The sequence below is a fragment of the Aquarana catesbeiana genome, linkage group LG04 (genome assembly GCF_042186555.1).
Source record: "Aquarana catesbeiana isolate 2022-GZ linkage group LG04, ASM4218655v1, whole genome shotgun sequence".
NCBI lineage: Eukaryota > Metazoa > Chordata > Amphibia > Anura > Ranidae > Aquarana > Aquarana catesbeiana.
Genome location: NC_133327.1, coordinates 9,357,255 through 9,381,043, shown reverse-complemented (window position 1 = coordinate 9,381,043; position 23,789 = coordinate 9,357,255). Strand labels below are relative to the sequence as shown.

The window sequence follows — 23,789 nt, the reverse complement described above, 5'->3', positions numbered from 1 at the left end:
AGTATCCCCCCCCCCCCCCGCCCCCGGCATTTTTCGTGTTTTGGTGCCTCACAACCTGGAATTAACATGGATTGTTTGAGGATTTGTATCATTTAATTTACAGAACATGCTCACAACTTTGAAGATTTTTTTTTTTTATTATTGTGAAGCAAACAAATAGGAAAAAATAACAGAAAAAGTCAATGTGCATAACTATTCACCCCCCTAAAAGTCAATACTTTGTAGAGCCACCTTTTGCGGCTATCACAGCTCCAAGTCGCTTTGGATAAGTCTCTGTGAGCTTGATCTTGATCTTACCACTGGGATTTTTACCCATTCCTCCCTGCAAAACTGCTCCAGCTCCTTCAAGTTGGATGGTTTGCGCTTGTGAACAGCAATCTTTAAGTCTGACCACAGATTTTCTATTGGATTGAGATCTGATCTTTGACTAGGCCATTCCAACACATTTTTATGTTTCCCCTTAAACCACTCGAGTGTTGCTTTAGCAGTGTGTTTGGAGTCATTGTCCTACTGGAAGGTGAACCTCCGTCCTAGCCTCAAATCACACACAGAGTGGTACAGGTTTTGCTCAAGAATATCCCTGTATTTAGCACCATCCATCTTTCCCTCAACTCTGACCAGTTTCCCAGTCCCGGCTGCTGACAAACATCCCCACAGCACGATGCTGCCACCACCATGTTTCACTGTGGGGATGGTGTTCTTTGGGTGATGTGTTGGGTTTGCGCCAGAAATAACGTTTTTCTTTGATGGCCAAAAAGTTCAATTTTAGTCTCATCAGACCAGAGCACCTTCCTCCATACATTTTGGGAGTCTCCCACATGCCTTTTCGCAAACTCAAAATGTGCCATTTTGTTTTTTGCTGAAAGTAATGGCTTTCTTCTGGGCGTTCTGCCATAAAGCCCAACTCTATGGAGCGTACAGCTTATTGTCATCCTATGTACAGATACTCCAGTCTCTGCTGTGGAACTCTGCAGCTCCTCCAGGGTTACCTTCGGTCTCCGTGCTGCCTCTCTGATTAATGCCTTCCTTGCCTGTCCGTAAGTTTTGGCGTGTGGCCGTCTCTTGGCAGGCTTGCTGTTGTGCCATGTTCTTTCCATTTGGTTATGATAGATTTGATGGTGCTCCTAGGGATCATCAAACATTTGTTTTGTTTTTTTTTTATAACCCAACCCTGATTTGTACTTCTCAACAACATTGTCCCTTACTTTTTTGGAGAGTTCCTTGGTCTTCACGGCAGTGTTTGGTTAGTGGTGCCTCTTGCTTAGGTGTTGCAGCCTCTGGGGCCTTTGAAAAAGTTATGTGTATAATATATACAGTATGTATAATATATATATATATATATATATATATATATATATATATATATATATATATATATATATATATATATAAAATGACAGATCATGTGACACTTAAATTGCACACAGGTGGACATCATTATATTAATTATGTAACTTCTGAAGGTAATTGGTTGCACCAGAGCTTTTTATGGGCTTCATAACAAAGGTGGTGAATACATACGCACATGCCAATTATCAGTTTTTTATTTCTGAAAATTTGTTTAATGTATATATTTTTCTAATTTTACTTCACCAACTTAGACTATTGTGTTCTGATCCATCACATATAATTCAGATTAAATGGCTCTGTGTTACCCTCTACTGAACAAGCACTACAGTGTAAAAGGGGGTATCAGCTCCAGTTGAGCAGAATTACCCTCTCTTACTATGGAGGCTGAGATGCTTGGAGACCTGGAATTGAAGATCTCAGAGAGGAGTTTCCGCTATTCCCTTAGTCGAGATGAGGTGGAGGGGGGGGGGGGGGCCGAGGCGGGGAATACCGAGGTAGCGGCACTGGAATGATAAAATGTTCCTCACGATTAGATGCCCCAGGCTGTCGGGCTGGGGGGGGGGGGCTGCGGACCCCTCCGGTTAATATTTTTTTAAGATTATTTTTATTAAATATCACTATCCGAAATGCTGGTGGTAAAATAGTGATGTCCTTGGTTTAAGCTTAGCAAACGGTTTGAATATATATTCAGATAGGGGTGGGGTGAGAAGGATAGGGGTGGGGGGGGATACGGGACGCTCTTATGGAGTTTGTCCTACCCACTTCCCCACATAGGTCGTCACACAAGCCCCCCAATTCGGTTTGGGGAGTAGATGTGACTTATTATTTGGTGTTTACCAATTTAGTGGTTTAAAGTTAAGTGGTGTGTGGAACGGATTGTTTCCGTCCCCTGCTCCATTTCTCTTTGACTTTTTTTTTTTCTTCTCTGAGATGGATGGCCTTAAGGTGTTTTCACTCAATGCCAAGGGACTAAATATGTTGTTACACGACCTGAAGGCCTCTAAAACTGATATAACATTCATACAAGAGACTCATTTTAGAGAGAATAAGGTGCCTGTACTAAAGAACAGATTTTTTCCTGAAATATACCATGCCACTAATAAATTTGCTAAAGCCAGAGGGGTATCTATCCTCCTATCTAGTAAATTTTCATGGGTTTGCAGTGAGTCTCTGTTAGACGAAAGGGGGACGCTTTGTGTTTATAAAAGGGTGGAGTACGGGTGACTCTAGCAACGATCTATGCGCCTAATGATCACCAGGATATCTTTATCCGTCGAACATTGGTCAAACTGATGGACTTCACGGAAGGCCCACTGATCCTGGGAGGGGATTTTAATGTCCCCCTGACCCCCCAAGTAGACACATCATCAGGGAAATCATCAGTTTCTATAGGCTCCCATAAACGGATTAATCAGGCTATACATAATGCCCAACTCATCAACGTGTGGCGCCTTCAGCACTCGGGTGAAAGGGACTACTCATTTTATTCTCCACCCCACAAGGTGTATTCGAGAATTGATTTTTTTTTAATCCCCCATGCCCAGCTGCATGCTGTTCGTGAAACCTCTATTGGTTTGATCACGTGGTCCGAACATGCCCCTATATCAATGACATATGCCCTATCACAGGTGGCTTCACATGCGACTCGCATGTGGAAATTCTTAGCCATGCGATTTGAGCCCATTCATTTTGTATGGGCTCAAATCACATTGGTAAAAAAAAAAAAAATAAATAAAATCGATGCAACCCTATCGGTGAGCACAGCACCTGCTAGTAGGAGACACTTTACAGATGTATGGATTATATATGCATTATATATGGTCCTAGGTTCACCAATCAGAATGCCAGTGATGTCGCCAGTCTTCGGGTTAAACGTGTCACCTTCTGATTTTCTTTACACATCTTTATACAACCTTCCTTTACATATAATGCAGCATAGAGGGAGTGAGTGAAGGCGCAGATGAAGGTGTGGAGGTGTCGGATTGGGATACCCAACTCATAAAATTTGATTTTCCCAGCCTTGTAATCCAAATTTATTCTGACTATGTTTATTAAAGAATTACAGGCTAAAGTGGTGAATTTGTAGTTATGTTTTACTGATAATTTGTTAGACTTAATCTCCAGACACCAGGACATGGAATTATCTCCAATATCTGCATGCCTTGATGTCCTGTCTATACTGGAGTAACACATCCCAACTCTACAGTCTGATGATCCCCCAACATCCACATCCCAGTAATGTCTCCCTGAGGAGAAACACTCACTGCTCAACACCTGACATTCTGACGATCCCCTGAATCTCTCTGATGATTGAGAACGATTTAGGTTTTCAACCACCTTGCGTGCGGTCTTCCTATCATCTGAAATATATAGACAATTATGAGCCGTGTCTTCATCCAGTGTTATATCTGCAGGTTCAGGTATATTTATCCATTTATTTACCCCTGTTATTATATCAAATAATCCTCTTGATCCTCTTGTATTTTATTGTATTGTTGACAAAGTGCTTTGGGGTGGGGGGGCAGAGCCCCCCCATGTTGAGAGCATGTGGCCTGGTATGGTTTAAGGGGGGGGAGGCTCGTCCTCTCCCCTTCCCTGATCTGCCAGGCTGCGTGCTCGGATAAGGGTCTGGTATGGATTTGGGGGGGGGGCCCCACACTGTTTTTTTCCCTTTATTATTTTTACCCCCACTTTTTTATTCAGCTGTCAGTGGGGAAACTCGTTGACAACTGATGACTCATCGGTTGTTAAGGAACGGGACCAGGAAGCCGGGCACCGTGTCCTTAACAACCAGCTTACACTGCGTCCTAATTTGCAAAGCTTTTTGCCCAAACTCATGCTAGGGCCAAACCGTTCACCCATCCCTAAACCCAATACTACACACCTCCACCCTACACTGCCCCATACAGCACTGTACTACAATACTGCACACCCCCACACTACACCGCCTGATACAGCACTGTACTACAATCCAATACTACACACCTCCACCCTACACTGCCTGATACAGCACTGTACTACAATACTGCACACCCCCACCCTACACCGCCTGATACAGCACTGTAGCACAATCCAATACTACACACCCACCCCCCACCCTACACTGCCCCATACAGCACTGTACTACAATCCAATGCTACACACCCACCCCCCACCCTACACCGCCTGATACAGCACTGTACCACAATCCAATACTACACACCTCCACCCTACACTGCCTGATACAGCACTGTACTACAATCCAATACTACCCCCCCCCCCCCCCCACCCTACACCGCCTGATACAGCACTGTACTACAATACTACACACCTCCCACCCTACACCGCCTGATACAGCACTGTACTACAATCCAATACTACACACCCCCACCCTACACTGCCTGATACAGCACTGTTCTACAATCCAATACTACACACCTCCATCCTACACTGCCTGATATAGCACTGAGCAATGTACTACAATTCACTATTACTTTACACTTTTTTTTTTAATACTAAATATACAACACACACTTTTCATTACAACATGCACATACAGTATATATTTCCTGAAGCTAACTGTAGCGTACATGAAAATATAGAGAAATTATGGGCTAATTTATCAAAGCATTTTGCAAACTCAAAATCCTAATTTTCACGGAAATTTCTCCACTCGTTCATATACATTACATTATTGATAATAATAGTGATACATTGGAATACAATTTACATATTAATAGAGATACATTAGATTAGTGATGAATAAAAGTGATGCATTTGAATAACTTTCCCTATTAATAGTGATAGATTATCATAATGATACAGTAGAGCAGTAATTGCTCATAATAATGATACATTGGAACAGAATAGTTTATATAACAATGATACATGAGAAAGAAAGGAAATTGGACTTTGAGAGGCAACTCAACCACCAATAATCAGTATAAAAAAATCATTTATTGATATAGTATCAATAAATGGTATCAATAAATTATTTTTTTATACTGATTATTGGTGGTTGAGTTGCCTCTTAAAAGTCCAATTTCCTTAGGGGGATTCCTTTCTTTCTCTACTTACACCGGGATGTTGACAACCAACACCAAGTTTTTCGATAGTGGAAGCATCTAGTTATAACAATGATTTATGGTTATAGTGTTCACTGATGATGGAAAACCACGGCCGTTTGTGGTGCTCACAGTGCTGGAGGAGATGTAGGAAGTTCCCGGGACCCCTGGAAACCAGCTTGGAGCGCACACGTGGGTATAGGGCGGAAGTGACGTCACCTATGCATCTCTTCCAGCCCTGTGAGCACCGCAAGCATCCGTGGCTTTCCATCATCAGCAGACAGGATACTATGACCATGCAGATTTGGATTTGACATATTACAGATATGTGCTTTTAACATGTGAAGTGTTATAAGATTTTTTTAATAAACTGTTTGCAAATTGCTGCACATAGATGGCACTTTCCTGTCTTTCTTTACTGGGTTCACATGGGAGTGGTGGGGAGAACCGCATGTGATTCAGACATTCCTGTTAAAATTGCATGTGATTCTTAGCACTGCGCTTTGAGCCCATTCATTTTGTATGGGCTCAAATCGCACTGGAAAAAAAAAAAAAAAAAAAATTAAAATTGATGCAACCCTATCGGTGAGCACAGCACCTGCTAGTAGGAGACACTTTACAGATGTATGGATTATATATGCATTATATATGGTCCTAGATCCACCAATCAGAATGCCAGTGATGTCGCCAGTCTTGGGGTTAAATGTGTCACCTTCTGATTTTCTTTACATATCTTTATACAACCTTCCTTTACATATAATGCAGCATAGAGGGAGTCAGTGAAGGCGCAGATGAAGGTGTGGAGGTGTCGGATTGGGATACCCAACTCATAAAATGAGATTTTCCCAGCCTCGTAATCCAGATTTATCCTGACTTTGTTTATTAAAGAATTACAGGCTAAAGTGGTGGATTTGGAGTTATGTTTTACTGATAATTCGTTAGACTTAATCTCCAGACACCAGGACATGGAATTATCTCCAATATCTGCTTGCCTTGATGTCCTGTCTATACTGGAGTAACACAACCCAACTCTCCAGTCTGATGATCCCCCAACATCCACATCCCAGTAATGTCTCCCTGAGGAGAAACACTCACTGCTCAACACCTGACATTCGGAGTATCTCCCGAATCTCTCTGATGATTGAGAACGATTTAGGTTTTCAACCACCTTGTGTGCGGTCTTCCCATCATCTGAAATATATAGATAATTATGAGCCGTGTCTTCATTCAGCGTTATATCTGCAGGTTCAGGTATATTTATCCCTTTATTTACCCCTGTTATTATATCAAATAATCCTTTATGTAATAGGGGCAAGATCTCAGTCGCAGTCAGACCCCCCCCACCATGAAGGAGTTTATCACGTCTCTCTTTGTCCTCCTCATCTCCATCCTCAGTATCACACAAGTCACCTTTGTCTGATTCCTGTAAAACACTTAATGGATCTGTCATGTTACGTATCTCCTCGATGTGACGTATCTTCCTGGACAGCTCCTCCTTCTTTATCTCCAGATCCTCGATTAAACCCGAGATGGGAAAAGAAACAATATCTGCCTTCCTGGCTATCTCACTATGAACTCCTCTCTCCAGGATGTCCAGTTGTCTCCTGATGTCTCTGAATAGGTTGGTGACTCTCTTGGTTACACTGTCTGCACTGTCTTGTACTTTTCTTTTGTACTTCTGCAGACTCTTGATGCTTTCCTCCATCTCCTCTCTCTTTTTCACCAATTCCTGCAGAGCATCTGTCAGGTTCTCCTTCCTCTTCTCAGAGGCCTTCTCCAGGGTCCCCACCAGGTGTTCCTTATGGTCTCCATGCAGCCTGCAGGACCCGCAGAGACAGACCGAGTCCTCAGTGCAGTAATACTCCAGGATCTTCTCATGGATGGAGCATTTCTTGTTCCTCTGGGGAGTGGTGAGGTCAGATAGGACATGTTGGGGTGACTTGCTGTGGACTCTCAGATGGTCATCACACAGAGAAGCTTCACACAGGAGACAAGATTTAACAGCAGGTACAGGAGAGTGAATACAGTACGTACAGATCTGTTTTTGGTTCTTCTCCTCCGTCTTCTCTGGCTCTGTAGATCGGACGCTCTCCACTATGTAGCACAGTGTTGTGTTCCTGCCAAGTGCAGGACGCTCGTAGAACCTATCTCTGCATTCAGGACAGTTATAATAGTCAGACTCCTCCTGTGTATCCAGAACACCTTCTATACAGTCCTTGCAGAAATTGTGTCCACATCCCAGTGTCACAGGATTGGTATAAATGTTCAGACAGATGGAACAGTCCAGCTCCTTCCTCGCATCAGAGAACGCCATCGCTGACTGCAGAAGAGAGAAATGAGATTAAGTAGATGTGTCAGAGGGAGGGAGTCCGAGGGAGGGAGTCAGAGGAGGATTTATTCATATACTGTATCTCTGTGTTCAGAACAAGAGGGAGTGAAGGGAGGGCAGCGATCTGCTGATCACACTGTCCAAGATTTTACAGTTATACAGCTTTCCTGCTGATCTGTTTGTCATGAATAGGGATATACTAAATGGTTGGAATCATGAACCCTCTGTGCAGCCTGGATGCTTGATAGAGGTGCACTTAGAGATTTCACCCATGCAGGGTACAGCCTGACCAAGTACAGGAAAGCACTGGAGACAAAGATCTGGAAAAGCATGGACTACAGGAATGCCAGGAGTTGTGTGCAGCACTGGGGTGCTGGGCTTACAGGCAGGCAGGAATACTTGTAAAAGACACTTCCAGCACCAGGCTACTGGGCTCACCAGGAGAACAGGAATATTGTAAAGCAGTGTGTAGGTGGGGTGCAGCATGGTGCTGTGGCAACAATACACAATGCAATGCAAAGAACTTACAGTGCCTTGCAAAAGTATCCCCCCCCCCCCCGCCCCCAGCATTTTTCGTGTTTTGGTGCCTCACAACCTGGAATTAACATGGATTGTTTGAGGATTTGTATCATTTAATTTACAGAACATGCTCACAACTTTGAAGATGTTTTTTTTTTTTATTATTGTGAAGCAAACAAATAGGAAAAAATAACAGAAAAAGTCAATGTGCATAACTATTCACCCCCCTAAAAGTCAATACTTTGTAGAGCCACCTTTTGCGGCTATCACAGCTCCAAGTCGCTTTGGATAAGTCTCTGTGAGCTTGATCTTGATCTTACCACTGGGATTTTTACCCATTCCTCCCTGCAAAACTGCTCCAGCTCCTTCAAGTTGGATGGTTTGCGCTTGTGAACAGCAATCTTTAAGTCTGACCACAGATTTTCTATTGGATTGAGATCTGATCTTTGACTAGGCCATTCCAACACATTTTTATGTTTCCCCTTAAACCACTCGAGTGTTGCTTTAGCAGTGTGTTTGGAGTCATTGTCCTGCTGGAAGGTGAACCTCCGTCCTAGCCTCAAATCACACACAGAGTGGTACAGGTTTTGCTCAAGAATATCCCTGTATTTAGCACCATCCATCTTTCCCTCAACTCTGACCAGTTTCCCAGTCCCGGCTGCTGACAAACATCCCCACAGCGCGATGCTGCCACCACCATGTTTCACTGTGGGGATGGTGTTCTTTGGGTGATGTGTTGGGTTTGCGCCAGAAATAACGTTTTTCTTTGATGGCCAAAAAGTTCAATTTTAGTCTCATCAGACCAGAGCACCTTCCTCCATACATTTTGGGAGTCTCCCACATGCCTTTTCGCAAACTCAAAATGTGCCATTTTGTTTTTTGCTGAAAGTAATGGCTTTCTTCTGGGCGTTCTGCCATAAAGCCCAACTCTATGGAGCGTACAGCTTATTGTCATCCTATGTACAGATACTCCAGTCTCTGCTGTGGAACTCTGCAGCTCCTCCAGGGTTACCTTCGGTCTCCGTGCTGCCTCTCTGATTAATGCCTTCCTTGCCTGTCCGTAAGTTTTGGCGTGTGGCCGTCTCTTGGCAGGCTTGCTGTTGTGCCATGTTCTTTCCATTTGGTTATGATAGATTTGATGGTGCTCCTAGGGATCATCAAACATTTGTTTTGTTTTTTTTTTATAACCCAACCCTGATTTGTACTTCTCAACAACATTGTCCCTTACTTTTTTGGAGAGTTCCTTGGTCTTCACGGCAGTGTTTGGTTAGTGGTGCCTCTTGCTTAGGTGTTGCAGCCTCTGGGGCCTTTGAAAAAGTTATGTGTATAATATATATATATATATATATATATATATATATATATATATATATATATATATATATATATATAAAATGACAGATCATGTGACACTTAAATTGCACACAGGTGGACATCATTATATTAATTATGTAACTTCTGAAGGTAATTGGTTGCACCAGAGCTTTTTATGGGCTTCATAACAAAGGTGGTGAATACATACGCACATGCCAATTATCAGTTTTTTATTTCTGAAAATTTGTTTAATGTATATATTTTTCTAATTTTACTTCACCAACTTAGACTATTGTGTTCTGATCCATCACATATAATTCAGATTAAATGGCTCTGTGTTCCCCTCTACTGAACAAGCACTACAGTGTAAAAGGGGGTATCAGCTCCAGTTGAGCAGAATTACCCTCTCTTACTATGGAGGCTGAGATGCTTGGAGACCTGGAATTGAAGATCTCAGAGAGGAGTTTCCGCTATTCCCTTAGTCGAGATGAGGTGGAGGGGGGGGGGGGGGCCGAGGCGGGGAATACCGAGGTAGCGGCACTGGAATGATAAAATGTTCCTCACGATTAGATGCCCCAGGCTGTCGGGCTGGGGGGGGGGGGCTGCGGACCCCTCCGGTTAATATTTTTTTAAGATTATTTTTATTAAATATCACTATCCGAAATGCTGGTGGTAAAATAGTGATGTCCTTGGTTTAAGCTTAGCAAACGGTTTGAATATATATTCAGATAGGGGTGGGGTGAGAAGGATAGGGGTGGGGGGGGATACGGGACGCTCTTATGGAGTTTGTCCTACCCACTTCCCCACATAGGTCGTCACACAAGCCCCCCAATTCGGTTTGGGGAGTAGATGCGACTTATTATTTGGTGTTTACCAATTTAGTGGTTTAAAGTTAAGTGGTGTGTGGAACGGATTGTTTCCGTCCCCTGCTCCATTTCTCTTTGACTTTTTTTTTTTCTTCTCTGAGATGGATGGCCTTAAGGTGTTTTCACTCAATGCCAAGGGACTAAATATGTTGTTACACGACCTGAAGGCCTCTAAAACTGATATAACATTCATACAAGAGACTCATTTTAGAGAGAATAAGGTGCCTGTACTAAAGAACAGATTTTTTCCTGAAATATACCATGCCACTAATAAATTTGCTAAAGCCAGAGGGGTATCTATCCTCCTATCTAGTAAATTTTCATGGGTTTGCAGTGAGTCTCTGTTAGACGAAAGGGGGACGCTTTGTGTTTATAAAAGGGTGGAGTACGGGTGACTCTAGCAACGATCTATGCGCCTAATGATCACCAGGATATCTTTATCCGTCGAACATTGGTCAAACTGATGGACTTCACGGAAGGCCCACTGATCCTGGGAGGGGATTTTAATGTCCCCCTGACCCCCCAAGTAGACACATCATCAGGGAAATCATCAGTTTCTATAGGCTCCCATAAACGGATTAATCAGGCTATACATAATGCCCAACTCATCAACGTGTGGCGCCTTCAGCACTCGGGTGAAAGGGACTACTCATTTTATTCTCCACCCCACAAGGTGTATTCGAGAATTGATTTTTTTTTAATCCCCCATGCCCAGCTGCATGCTGTTCGTGAAACCTCTATTGGTTTGATCACGTGGTCCGAACATGCCCCTATATCAATGACATATGCCCTATCACAGGTGGCTTCACATGCGACTCGCATGTGGAAATTCTTAGCCATGCGATTTGAGCCCATTCATTTTGTATGGGCTCAAATCACATTGGTAAAAAAAAAAAAAATAAATAAAATCGATGCAACCCTATCGGTGAGCACAGCACCTGCTAGTAGGAGACACTTTACAGATGTATGGATTATATATGCATTATATATGGTCCTAGGTTCACCAATCAGAATGCCAGTGATGTCGCCAGTCTTCGCGTTAAACGTGTCACCTTCTGATTTTCTTTACACATCTTTATACAACCTTCCTTTACATATAATGCAGCATAGAGGGAGTGAGTGAAGGCGCAGATGAAGGTGTGGAGGTGTCGGATTGGGATACCCAACTCATAAAATTTGATTTTCCCAGCCTTGTAATCCAAATTTATTCTGACTATGTTTATTAAAGAATTACAGGCTAAAGTGGTGGATTTGTAGTTATGTTTTACTGATAATTTGTTAGACTTAATCTCCAGACACCAGGACATGGAATTATCTCCAATATCTGCATGCCTTGATGTCCTGTCTATACTGGAGTAACACATCCCAACTCTACAGTCTGATGATCCCCCAACATCCACATCCCAGTAATGTCTCCCTGAGGAGAAACACTCACTGCTCAACACCTGACATTCTGACGATCCCCTGAATCTCTCTGATGATTGAGAACGATTTAGGTTTTCAACCACCTTGCGTGCGGTCTTCCTATCATCTGAAATATATAGACAATTATGAGCCGTGTCTTCATCCAGTGTTATATCTGCAGGTTCAGGTATATTTATCCATTTATTTACCCCTGTTATTATATCAAATAATCCTTTATGTAATATGGGCAAGATCTCAGTTGCAGTCAGACTCCCCCCACCATGAAGGAGTTTATCACGTCTCTCTTTGTCCTCCTCATCTCCATCCTCAGTATAACACAAGTCACCTTTGTCTGATTCCTGTAAAACACTCAGTGGATCCGCCGTGTTACAGATCCCCTCAATGTGATGCATCTTCCTGGACAGCTCGGCCTTCTTTATCTCCAGATCCTCGATTAAACCCAAGATGGGAAAAGAAACAATATCTGCCTTCCTGGCTATCTCAATATGAACTCCTTTTTCCAGGATGTCCAGTTGTCTCCTGATGTCTCTGAATAGGTTGGTGACTCTCTTGGTTACACCGTCTATACTGTCTTGTACTTTTCTTTTGTACTTCTGCAGACTCTTGATGCTTTCCTCCATCTCCTCTCTCTTTTTCACCAATTTCTGCAAAGCATCTGTCAGGTTCTCCTTCCTCTTCTCAGAGGCCTTCTCCAGGGCCTCCACGTGGTGTTCCTGATGGTCTCCATGCAGCCTGCAGGACCCACAGAGACAGGCAGAGTCCTCGGTACAGTAATACTCCAGGATCTTCTCATGGACGGAGCATTTCCTGTTCTTCTGGGGAGTGTTGAGGTCAGATAGGACATGTTGGGATGACTTGTTATGGACTCTCAGATGGTCATCACACAGAGAAGCTTCACACATCAGACAAGATTTAACAGCAGGTATAGGAGAGTGAATACAGTACGTACAGATCTGTTTTTGGTTCTTCTCCTCCGTCTTCTCTGGCTCAGTAGATCGGACGCTCTCCACTATATTGCGCAGTGTTGTGTTCCTGACAAGTTCAGGTCGCTCCTGGAACTCTCCTCTGCATTCAGGACAGCAATAAATGCCAGACCCCTCCTGTGTATCCAGAACATGCTCTATACAGTCCCTGCAGAAGTTGTGTCCACATCTCAGAGTCACAGGATTGGTATAAATGTTCAGACAGATGGAACAGTCCAGCTCCTTCCTCGCATCAGAGAACGCCATCACTGACTGCAGAAGAGAGAAACGAGATTAAGTAGATGTGTGTCAGAGGGAGGGAGTCAGAGGTATATAGCTCTGTGCAGAACAAGAGGGAGTGGAGAAGTCTGCTTATCACACTGTCCAAGATTTTACAGTTATACATCTTTCCTGCTGATCTGTTTGTCATTCATAGGGATATTCTAAATGGTTGGAATCATGAACCCTCTGTGCAGCCTGGATGCTTGATAGAGGTTGCTTAGAGATTTCACCCATGCAGGGTACAGCCTGACTAAGTACAGGAAAGCACTGGAGACAAAGATCTGGAAAAGCATGGACTACAGGAATGCCAGGAGTTGTGTGCAGCACTGGGGTGCTGGGCTTACAGGCAGGCAGGAATACTTGTAAAAGACACTTCCAGCACCAGGCTGCTGGGCTCACCAGGAGAACAAGAATATTGTAAAGCAGTGTGTAGGTGGGGTGCAGCATGGTGCTGTGGCAATAACACACAATCAGGGCCGCCATCAGAAATTTAGACAGTTAAACTTACAGTTTTAAGCCTGGGCGCCCCCCTCCATCCCCAGACCATCAACATTCCCAAGCCCCCCCCCCCCCCTGGCCACCTCCTCCTCCAATCCCATCTCCTCCATCCCACATCCTCCTCCAGTCCCATGTCCTCCTCCTACTCCAATCCCATCTCCTCCATCACACATCCTCCTCCTCCAGTCCCATCGCCTCTATCCCATATCTTCCTCTTCCTCCTCCTCCAGTCCCCTCTCCTCCATCTTGGTTCTGGTGGCAACTGTCTCCAAGGGCATTTCTCTCTCACTACCTGTTGTGTCTAGGGGACCTCACAATAGGACACAGATGGTTAAAAAAAAAAAAAAAAAAAGGGAATGTGGTTTTAACTCTTTCATAATTTGGCCAAAATTGGGGGGGCTTGCTTTTATATATACACTTTAGTATGACACATAACTATATTATGTCATTGCATGAGATGTCCCCTCACTTTCTGTCTTGATGTCACCAGAACAGGAAGTGAGGGAATCTCCCTGTGGGGAAGAGATAGACCCCCACAGGGAGATTCCCTCACTTCCTGTTCTGGTGACATCAAGAGAAAGTGAGGGGACGTCTCATGCATGACATAACCACAACATACAAAGCCATTGACAACTCTGCCCCGAGCTACATCACCAATCTTGTCTCAAAATATCACCCAAATCGACTTCTCCGCTCTTCTCAAGACCTCCTGCTTTCAAGCTCTCTCATCTCCTCCTCCCATGCTCGTCTCCAGGATTTCTCCAGAGCCTCTTGCATTCTATGGAACTCGCTACCTCCATCTATCCGGCTATCCCCTACTCTTGCTACCTTCAGGCGATCCCTGAAAACTCATCTCTTCAGGAAAGCCTATCACGTCTCCAACTAATCTCCTACCACTTCCATCAGCTCATTGTCCACAGTTACAACCTTTTGTACCACCTGCCCCACCCTATTAGATTGTAAGCTCTTCTGAGCAGGGCCCTCTTGATCCTCTTGTATTTTATTGTATTATAACTGTATTGTCTCCCTTTTATATTGTAAAGTGCTGTGTAAACTGTTGGCGCTATATAAATCCTGAATAATAATAATAATAATAATAATAATTATAGCAATAATAACCCTGTTAGATGTTCTAGTTATGTATCATACTAAAGTATATATAAAAGCAAGGCCCCCCCCCCCCCCATTTTGGCCAAATTATGAAAGAGTTAAAACCCCATTTGTTTTTTTCCCCCCATCTGTGTCCCACAGGTTGCAGGAAAAAAATTGCTCGATGGGGGAATCCCAGCTGCGGAGCCATTGTATTCTCCCAGTGGGGGGTGGGAAAACCGCCCCTGCCAGGTAAACACAGTAATTATTGCTAGTGGCTACAAGAATTGCTAGCGATAATTGTATGTATAATCTGACAGGCTGGTTGTACTCAAGTTGATCGATCAACTTGTGTACATTCAGCCTGCCCATACATAGTTTGAATCTCGGCCAGTCTCTGCTTAACAGACCGAGATTCAAACCGTCTATGGCCGGCCTTATCTGCACTCTAGCTGCAATCTTCACACGGGCCGATCCAGTTTTTTTTACAGCAGGGGATCTGTCCGTGGATCCCTTGCTTAGCTGAGCGGGCAACTGACCGGTCTGTGTCTGCTCATGCTGTCCGTTTACATCCTACTGGCCAGACGGAGGGGAATGGACGCCCTTCCCTCTTTTATTTTTGCCAGATCAGACCAGATAGGAGGTAGGCAGGTGTAAACGGACAAATTTCCATTTAAATCTTTCAATCTATAGAGAACAATGGGTGGTCCGATCAGGTTGCCTCAAAAACAGAAAGGAGGACCGATCGGACCACTCATGTGAAAGGGGCCTAAAAAGCAATCTGCATGGATTGCTTTTCATAGCATTAGGTAGTTTAGTGAACCTGCACTAAGTCATTGTATGCTACCCATATTGCGGTCCTTTTAACTTGGTGACATAAGCAGACACCTATGCTGCACATGCGTAAAGTTACTTTCACTCTGCTAAAAAAAGGACAGCAATAGGGCTGGCAATAGTGATTGATATTAACAGGGGAGCACAGGCAATGCACTTTACATGTTCTTCTAGCACCTTCAGGGAAACTTTTTTCCCCACTCACCTCGATCTCTGGAACAGCTTCTTTTCAGAAAAATTCTGTCCCTCCCACCAGCACAGGAAGCACGAGGCTCTGCAGTGATGGACAGCTCACCCTGTGTACCTATTCAGAGGCGTATCTAGTGAAAATGGCGCCTATGGCAAGAACTGAAACTGCGCCCCTGTCCAGCACCCAAAAATGCGGTAACATCAGCACCCATAAATACAGTAACATCAGCACCCATAAATACAGTAACATCAGCACCCATAAATACAGTAACATTAGCACCCATAAATGCGGCCTAACCAGCACCCAAAAATGCAGTAATATCAGCACCCATAAATGCGGCCTTACCAGCACCCAAAAATGCGGCCTCACCAGCACCCAAAAATGCGGTAACATCAGCACCCATATATACAGTAACATCAGCACCCATAAATGCGGCCTCACCAGCACCCAAAATTCGGTAACATCAGCACCCATAAATACGGTAACATCAGCACCCATAAATACAGTAACATCAGCACCCATAAATACGGTAACATCAGCACCCATAAATACAGTAACATCAGCACCCATAAATACAGTAACATCAGCACCCATAAATACAGTAACATCAGCACCCATAAATGCGGCCTTACCAGCACCCATAAATGCAGTAACATCAGCACCCATAAATGCGGCCTTACCAGCACCCATAAATGCGGCCTTACCAGCACCCATAAATGCAGTAACATCAGCACCCATAAATGCGGCCTTACCAGCACCCATAAATGCAGTAACATCAGCACCCATAAATGCAGTAACATCAGCACCCAAAAATGCAGTAACATCAGCACCCAAAAATGCAGTAACATCAGCACCCAAAAATGCAGTAACATCAGCACCCATAAATGTGGTAACATCAGCACCCATAAATGCGGCCTTACCAACAACTAAAAAAAAAGCAGTAACACGAGCACCCATAAATGTGGCCTAACCAGCACCCAAAAATGCGGTAACAAATGCTTTGAAGTTGGTGCTGGTTACTGGTACACATGCACAAGATGATCAATATCATGGTGACAGGTGCTGTACAGTACTAGTACCTGCTGCTGCTGCCTGGGGGGGGTTCCAATTGGTTTTCTACTCTCTGATGTCTCTTTCTTCTCCTGGTCGCCAGCCTCCATGTTCCCCTATAGAGTCCGTTGCCGACCACGTCAGAGCACCGGGCGTCAGCACGTCACAAAGACCCGACCCGGCCCGTGAGACCCACCAGAAGAGAAGCCGAAGTAGCTGCGCAGAGGAGGGTAGGCGGAGCATTAGGCTCCGCCTCCGCCAGTTACTTTATCTCTACGTAGATGACCCAGGGGCGGTCACTCTGGCCAGACCAACTCATCGGCCGTCAGAGGGGGCGCCTGTCACTAGCTTCCCTCCTGGCCTCCTCACTTGCTAATTTGCTGTGCCGGCGCTGCGCTCCAGCAGGCCGGTCGTGGCGCCGGGGACAAGAATATAGCGGGAGGCGGCCGCGAGAGGACGGGTGGTGGGACTTTATTTTTTGTGCTTTTTTGCCGCCCCCCCCCCCCCCCCCCCCATGGCGCCCATGGCACTTGCCATGGCTGCCATACCCTAGATACGCCTCTGTACCTATTGGCCAAGGAGGCAGCAGGAGGAGGAGCAGCCCGCCTCATGCTGCCTCCTCAGCCAATGAGCAACTGCATACCTCCCAACTTTTTGAGATGGGAATGAGGGACACCTATTAGCAAAATGTATGTAGGCATAGGACCCCCCCCCCTACCACACCCACTTAAAAAGGGGAATAAAAAAAACACAAAAAACACAAAAAAACAAAAACACAAAGTTAAACCCACAAGTAATTTTTTTTTACCACTTCCATTCCCTTATATTGGCTTTTAAAATTAACAAAATCAGCAATTTAAAAACTGGATGAAAGGTTTAGCACTGGGAAACATTTTTAGAAAGATGAATAGTGCATTTTAGATACAACTATATAGATCAGACCAAAATGAGGGACAAATGAGGAGGAAAGAGGGACAGTGTTCTAAATCAGGGAGTTGGGAGCGATGCAACTGCAGGGTTTTACTAACCCCCAACTTTGTGCATTATTGAGCTCTAAGGATACTGCTGCTTAATGCAACTAATGCCGCGTACACACGGTCGGACTTTTCGTCTACAAAAGTCCGACAGCCTGTCCGACAGACTTCCGGCGGACTTTCGGCGGACTTGCAGCAGACTTTCTAACGAACGGACTTGCCTACACACGACCACACAAAAGTCCGACGGATTCCTACGTGATGACGTACACCGGACTAAAATAAGGAAGTTCATAGCCAGTAGCCAATAGCTGCCCTAGCATGGGTTTTTGTCCGTCGGACTAGCACACAGACGAGCGGATTTCGGGGTCCGTCGTAGTTACGACGTAAAGATTTGAAGCATGTTTCAAATCTAAAGTCCGTCGGATTTGAGGCTGAAAAAGTCTGCTGAAAGTCCGGAGAAGCCCACACACGATCGGATTACCAGCCAGCTTTAGTCCGTCGGCGTCCGTTGGACTTTTGTAGACGAAAAGTCCGACCGTGTGTACGCGGCATAAGGGCCCATTCACTAGTACAGCAGGCACTACTGCTCCTCTGAAAAGTGATCCGAGTGTGTTTGACAGGTGGTGAGGAGGGGATATGTTGCCTCTTCTATACCTGATTTAAACCCATAATTGCTGTGCAATGCACACGATTGCAACACGGTAGCACGGCAATTAGAGGTTTAAATCAGGTGTGAGGAGGCGACACTGTGCCCGGTGATCTTTAACTTCTCCCATGTTGTTCAGGTAGATCTCCACTTCTTTAATCTCCTCCCGCCGGCTGTATAGACAAATGACGTCGGGCAGGATCACCCTCTTGTTTTGGGCTGAAGTCATATGACGTCGCCCAGTCTCGCCACGATCGGTTGTCAATCACAGCCGCACTGTGTCCCTGGGAACGTGAGCGTGAACCTGATCTTGGTAAAGAGCCGCAGCCACCATGTGATCAGCTGTGTCCAATCATAGCTGATCACATGTAAAACAAGGAGATACCGTTTATCGGTTCTCCTTTCCTCACACTAATGCCCCGTACACACGGTCGGATTTTCCGATGGAAAATGTCCGATCGGAGCGTGTTGTCGGAAATTCCGACCGTGTGTGGGCTCCATCGGACATTTTCCATCGGATTTTCCGACACACAAAGTTGGAGAGCAGGAGATAAAATTTTTTGACAACAAAATCCGTTGTCGGAAATTCCGATCGTGTGTACACAAATCCGACGCACAAAGTGCCACGCATGCTCAGAATAAATAAAGAGATGAAAGCTATTGGCCACTGCCCCGTTTATAGTCCCAACGTACGTGTTTTACGTCACCGCGTTCAGAACGATCGGATTTTCCGACAACTTTGTGCGACCACGTGTATGCAAGACAAGTTTGAGCCAACATCCGTCGGAAAAAATCCTAGGATTTTGTTGTCGGAATGTCCGAACAAAGTCCGACCGTGTGTACGCCATATAACAGAGTGAGGAGAGGAGAACTGATCAGCGGTATCTGCTCACAGGGGAGACTGTACAGATAATCAGTGCTCTGAATACAGTGCAGCCCCAACAGCCCCCCATCAGTGGTGTCAACTTGTACCCATCAGTGAGGCCAGTCTGTGCCCATCAGTGAGACCTATCAGTTCCCCATCAGTGCCACCTATCTGTGCCCAGCGGTGCTGCACATTAGCGCCTCCTCATCAGTGCCCATCAGTGAAGGAGACAAAATTACTTGACAACATTTTCTGACAAAATAAGAAAAAAAAAAACCCTCCTCTTCAAAGTGTTTGGTCTTTTCCATTTTTTTTTTTTTTTTTTTAGCAAAAAAATAAAAAACCCAGCGGTGATTAAATACCACCTAAAGAAAGATCTATTTGTATGAGGAAAAACAAAAAAGAGGATAACCATTTCATGAGTGGGTACAATGTTGGATGACCACGCAATTGTCAAAGTGCGACAGCACTGAAAGCTGAAAATTGGCCTGGGCAGGAAGGGGGTGAAAGTGCCCGGTATGGAAGTGGATAAGGTTGCCTATCCCTGCACTAGAGACAAAGATCTGGAAAAGCACGGAATACAGGACTCACAGGAATGCCAAGAGTTTTATGCAGCACTGGGGTGCTGGGCTTGCAAGCAGGGAGGAATACTAGTAAAAAACGCTTACAATACCGGGGGGTGTTGGATTCACTGGAACACAAGAGTACAGGGGTATCTTAAGCATTGGGATGCTGGGTTTCCAGGTAACCAAGGGTAACAATGTATAAGGGGGAACACGGTGGTGCAAGGGGTCCTAGGAATGCAGGGATACAGATGGGTGCACAGGGGGTCTAGAACAGAAGGATACCTATTGGTACAGATGGGGGAGAACCAAGCCTGTCCACACCTAATACAGAGGCAAGGGCCACTGAAAGGGCAGAGGAGTGAAGGAACCTGATCATCTCCAGAGCTTCTGAAGGTAGAGATGTTGCACTGCAGAGGACTAAGTTTGTGGTCCTCTGACTCACCCGAGCAGGCAGCTATTAAGAACAAAGAACAGGTAAACCAGCAGGAGTCCTTGCAACACTGAAGTGCATAGATCGCAGGTCAGTAGGTAATACAGACATAGCTGGCAGGATTGCACACAAGGACACTGGGATTGGGTAATAGAGCAAGGAGACACAAAGGATCACATGGAATAAGTAATAATTCACAGAGGTCAAAAAAGGGTTAAAATCCTGCTCTTATCCTGGTGAAGGGAAGTGTGACTATTGAAAATGGAGAAATCAACACATAAATAGATAAAGAAAAGCTGCAACCTAAAAAAGGTCCAAACCCCTACCATAAGCAAAGGTAATTAAAAGAAACAGGTGTGCTAATCTATAAGAATATTCACAGTGCAAAAATACACACAACAAATATTTAAGGGCATAAAGTCCACTCCTACAAAAACAAGTAAAAAAAAAAAAATTTGGATGAAGCGACTCAAAGTGAAAAATATACGATTCAGTTCATAAAAAAGGTGCATGAAAAATGTCCAACTGACAAACTCTTATTCCCCTGTACACACGGTCAGATTTTCCGATGGAAAATGTCCGATCGGAGCGTGTTGTCGGAAATTCCGACCGTGTGTGGGCTCCATCGGACATTTTCCATCGGATTTTCCGACACACAAAGTTTGAGAGCAGGATATAAAATTTTCCGACAACAAAATCCGTTGTTGGAAATTCCGATCGTGTGTACAGCAATCCGACACACAAAGTGCCACGCATGCTCAGAATAAATAAAGAGATGAAAGCTATTGGCCACTGCCCCGTTTATAGTCCCGACGTACGTGTTGTACGTCACCGCGTTCAGAATGATCGGATTTTCCGACAACTTTGTGTGACCGTGTGTATGCAAGACAAGTTTGAGCCAACATCCGTCGGAAAAAATCCTAGGATCTTGTTGTCGGAATGTCCGAACAAAGTCCGACCGTGTGTACGGGGCATTATACAAAAGGGAACCAAATATGTGAAAAATTCGGTGCTCTTCAAGGGAATTGGATGACCCAAATATATGGGAACTTCAGTACTCTTCAAAACACAAAGACTTTAATATCCCATCACCACATACAACGGAAAATTGTATGCTCACCTTTCCGTAATTTTCCTTTCCTGTCGTATCTTCATGGCAGCATACACTTTGGGTTGTGACTCCGCCCCCACAACCTGATAGGACTACATAGCTATAAATTGTAGAGGTGGCCCCTGCCCAGTATTCTCCGTATATATATCACCTTAGACGGGTGGGAGATTGTATGCTGCCATGAAGATACGACAGGAAAGGAAAATTACGGAAAGGTGAGCATACAATTTTCCGTTTTCCTGTCGCATCATGGCAGCATACACTTTGGGGAGTAACTCGCAAAGACTGGGTGGGAATTCAAACTAAGTTTATTTAACAAAGAATAGAGGAATTGGCCTGGATAACGGATCTTCCGAAATCCACCGTGGATAAGCAGGCGGAATCCACCTTGTAATGAGACATAAAGGTGTTCCTGGAGGACCAGGTAGCCGCTCTGCAAATCGTCTCCGCCGAGACTCTACAATATGCCGCCCAGGAGGTTGCCACTGCCCTGGTGGAATGTGCCCTTAAGCCCTCAGGTACTTGATGGTTACTCAGTGAGTAAGATCTCTTGATGGTCTTTACTAGCCATGAAGCAATGGTGCGTGAGGATGCCGCTTGACCTCTCCTGAAACCATGTGGGATAATTAGGAGGCTCTCCGACTTTCTGATAGATTTTGTTGCCGAGAGATACTCCATGATGGTACCTTTAACATCTAATGGATGGGGATCTCCCTGATCCGTGCTGAGTGCTGGAAGATTAATCTCCTGGTTAAAATGGAAAGATGAGGATACCTTGGGGATGAATCGATCCGAAGGTCTTAGGACTAGCCTGTCTGGAAGAACAACCAAATATGGTTCGCTAACCATTAGAGCTTGCATCTCTGACACTCGCTTCGCCGATGTTATGGCTATTAAAAATGAAACTTTCAGCGTTAGATCCCAGAGGGATATGCTCTGTGTTGGAAAAAAGGGTTCCTTGGATAATGCCTCCAGAACGATTGAGAGATCCCAGACCGGGAATGACGGTTTCCTAGGGGGCCTCTGCTTTAGACAGGCCCTCTGAAACTGAATCACCAGAGGCTCTTGCGCCCATTTAACTCCTGTCAAGGCGGACAGGGCCGATACCTGGACCTTCAGGGTGCTTGACCTAAGGCCTTTTTCTAGGCCTAGCTGAAGGAATTCCAAGATCTGAGACACCGACGGGGAGGACGAGTCCCAACCTTGCTGCTGAGAGAAGGAGACAAATTTTTCCCAAACTCTTCTGTACGTGATGTTGGTAGTAGACCTTCTGGCCTGGAGTAAGGTATCCACCACCTTCTGGGAACAGCCCTGCTCTAAGTACCTAGCCCTTTCAGCCTCCAGGCCATCAAGTGTAGCTTCCCCGGGTTCGGGTGAAGAAGATGTCCCTGGGAGAGTAGGTCTGTCGTCAATGGGAGAGGCAGAGGCTCTGCCGTGTTCAACTGCATGAGGGTAGTAAACCATGGCCTCCTCGGCCAGAAAGGGATCACTGCTACCACCAATGCTGTTGACTTCTTGAGCCTCAGGAGGAATCTCGCTATGAGAGGCGTCGGGGGAAAAATGTACCCCAGGTGAAAGTTCCAGGGGTGTTGGAGGCAGTCCGTCCCCTCTGCCGAAGGAAACGGTACCCTTGATAGGAATCTCTGGCATTTTGTGTTCTCCGGAGTTGCTGCTAGGTCTATCTCTGGAGAGCCCCAGGTCCGGGATATGAGAGCATAGGCTTGTGGACTCAGAGACCATTCGTTGTTGGAGGAGAAATTCCTGCTCAGCGAGTCGGCTAAGGTGTTCTGGACTCCCGGAACATAAACCGCCCTTAGGTCCAGTAGATTCAGCTGCGCCCATTCCAGAACAGGACGGACCTCCTGCAACATGGACCTGCTTCTGGTGCCCCCCTGCCTGATGACGTAGGCAACAGCCACCTTGTTGACCATCCTCAGGAGGACGTGCTTCCCCCTCAAGTGAAAACTGAAGGCCAGGAGAGCCTGGAATGCTGCTCTCATCTCCAGAACATTCGACACTGTATCCTGTGCCCTGAAAGGCCAACGACCCTGAGCCGCAAGGTCCTGATAGTAAGCTCCCCATCCCTGTAGACTGGCATCTGAGGTCACGATTTCTTGATAGGGAGTGATTATATGCCTGCATCTTCCCAAGTTGTGAGGTCGTACCCACCACTTCAATGATTGCTTTACCTCCTGAGAGATGAAGATTGGTTGGGACATTGATGTGCCCTTCCAATGACGCAGGAAGGAGATCTGGAGAGGTCTCGAATTCCATTGTGCCCATTGGACCATTGGAATGGTGGAAGCTAGGGAGCCCAGGATACTGAGACATGTCCTGGCCGGGAGCATTGTAGCAGAGATTGCCCTTTTCACCTTTTGAATTAGAGGAGGGATTTTTTCCCCCGGAAGTTCCACTGTGTTCTCCCTCGTGTCCAGTTCGGCTC

General features: G+C 45.2%; 2 protein-coding genes across 2 annotated transcripts; both read right to left on the bottom strand.

Annotated features, from left to right (window-relative positions):
- Window positions 1-4,625: 4,625 nt before the first annotated feature.
- On the bottom strand, window positions 4,626-7,910 carry LOC141139036 (E3 ubiquitin/ISG15 ligase TRIM25-like). Its single transcript, XM_073624811.1, has one exon. It carries the CDS (start codon window positions 7,705-7,707, stop codon window positions 6,061-6,063), a length of 1,647 nt encoding a protein of 548 aa, XP_073480912.1. The 5' UTR covers window positions 7,708-7,910; the 3' UTR covers window positions 4,626-6,060.
- Window positions 7,911-8,339: 429 nt separating this feature from the next.
- On the bottom strand, window positions 8,340-13,328 carry LOC141139035 (E3 ubiquitin/ISG15 ligase TRIM25-like). Its single transcript, XM_073624810.1, has one exon. It carries the CDS (start codon window positions 13,073-13,075, stop codon window positions 11,429-11,431), a length of 1,647 nt encoding a protein of 548 aa, XP_073480911.1. The 5' UTR covers window positions 13,076-13,328; the 3' UTR covers window positions 8,340-11,428.
- Between the last annotated feature and the right edge of the window lie 10,461 nt (window positions 13,329-23,789).

Excerpts from the sequence above, each read along its gene's own strand:
- LOC141139036 (XM_073624811.1), bottom strand. The coding sequence starts at position 7,707 with ATGGCGTTCTCTGATGCGAGGAAGGAGCTGGACTGTTCCATCTGTCTG.
- LOC141139035 (XM_073624810.1), bottom strand. The coding sequence starts at position 13,075 with ATGGCGTTCTCTGATGCGAGGAAGGAGCTGGACTGTTCCATCTGTCTG.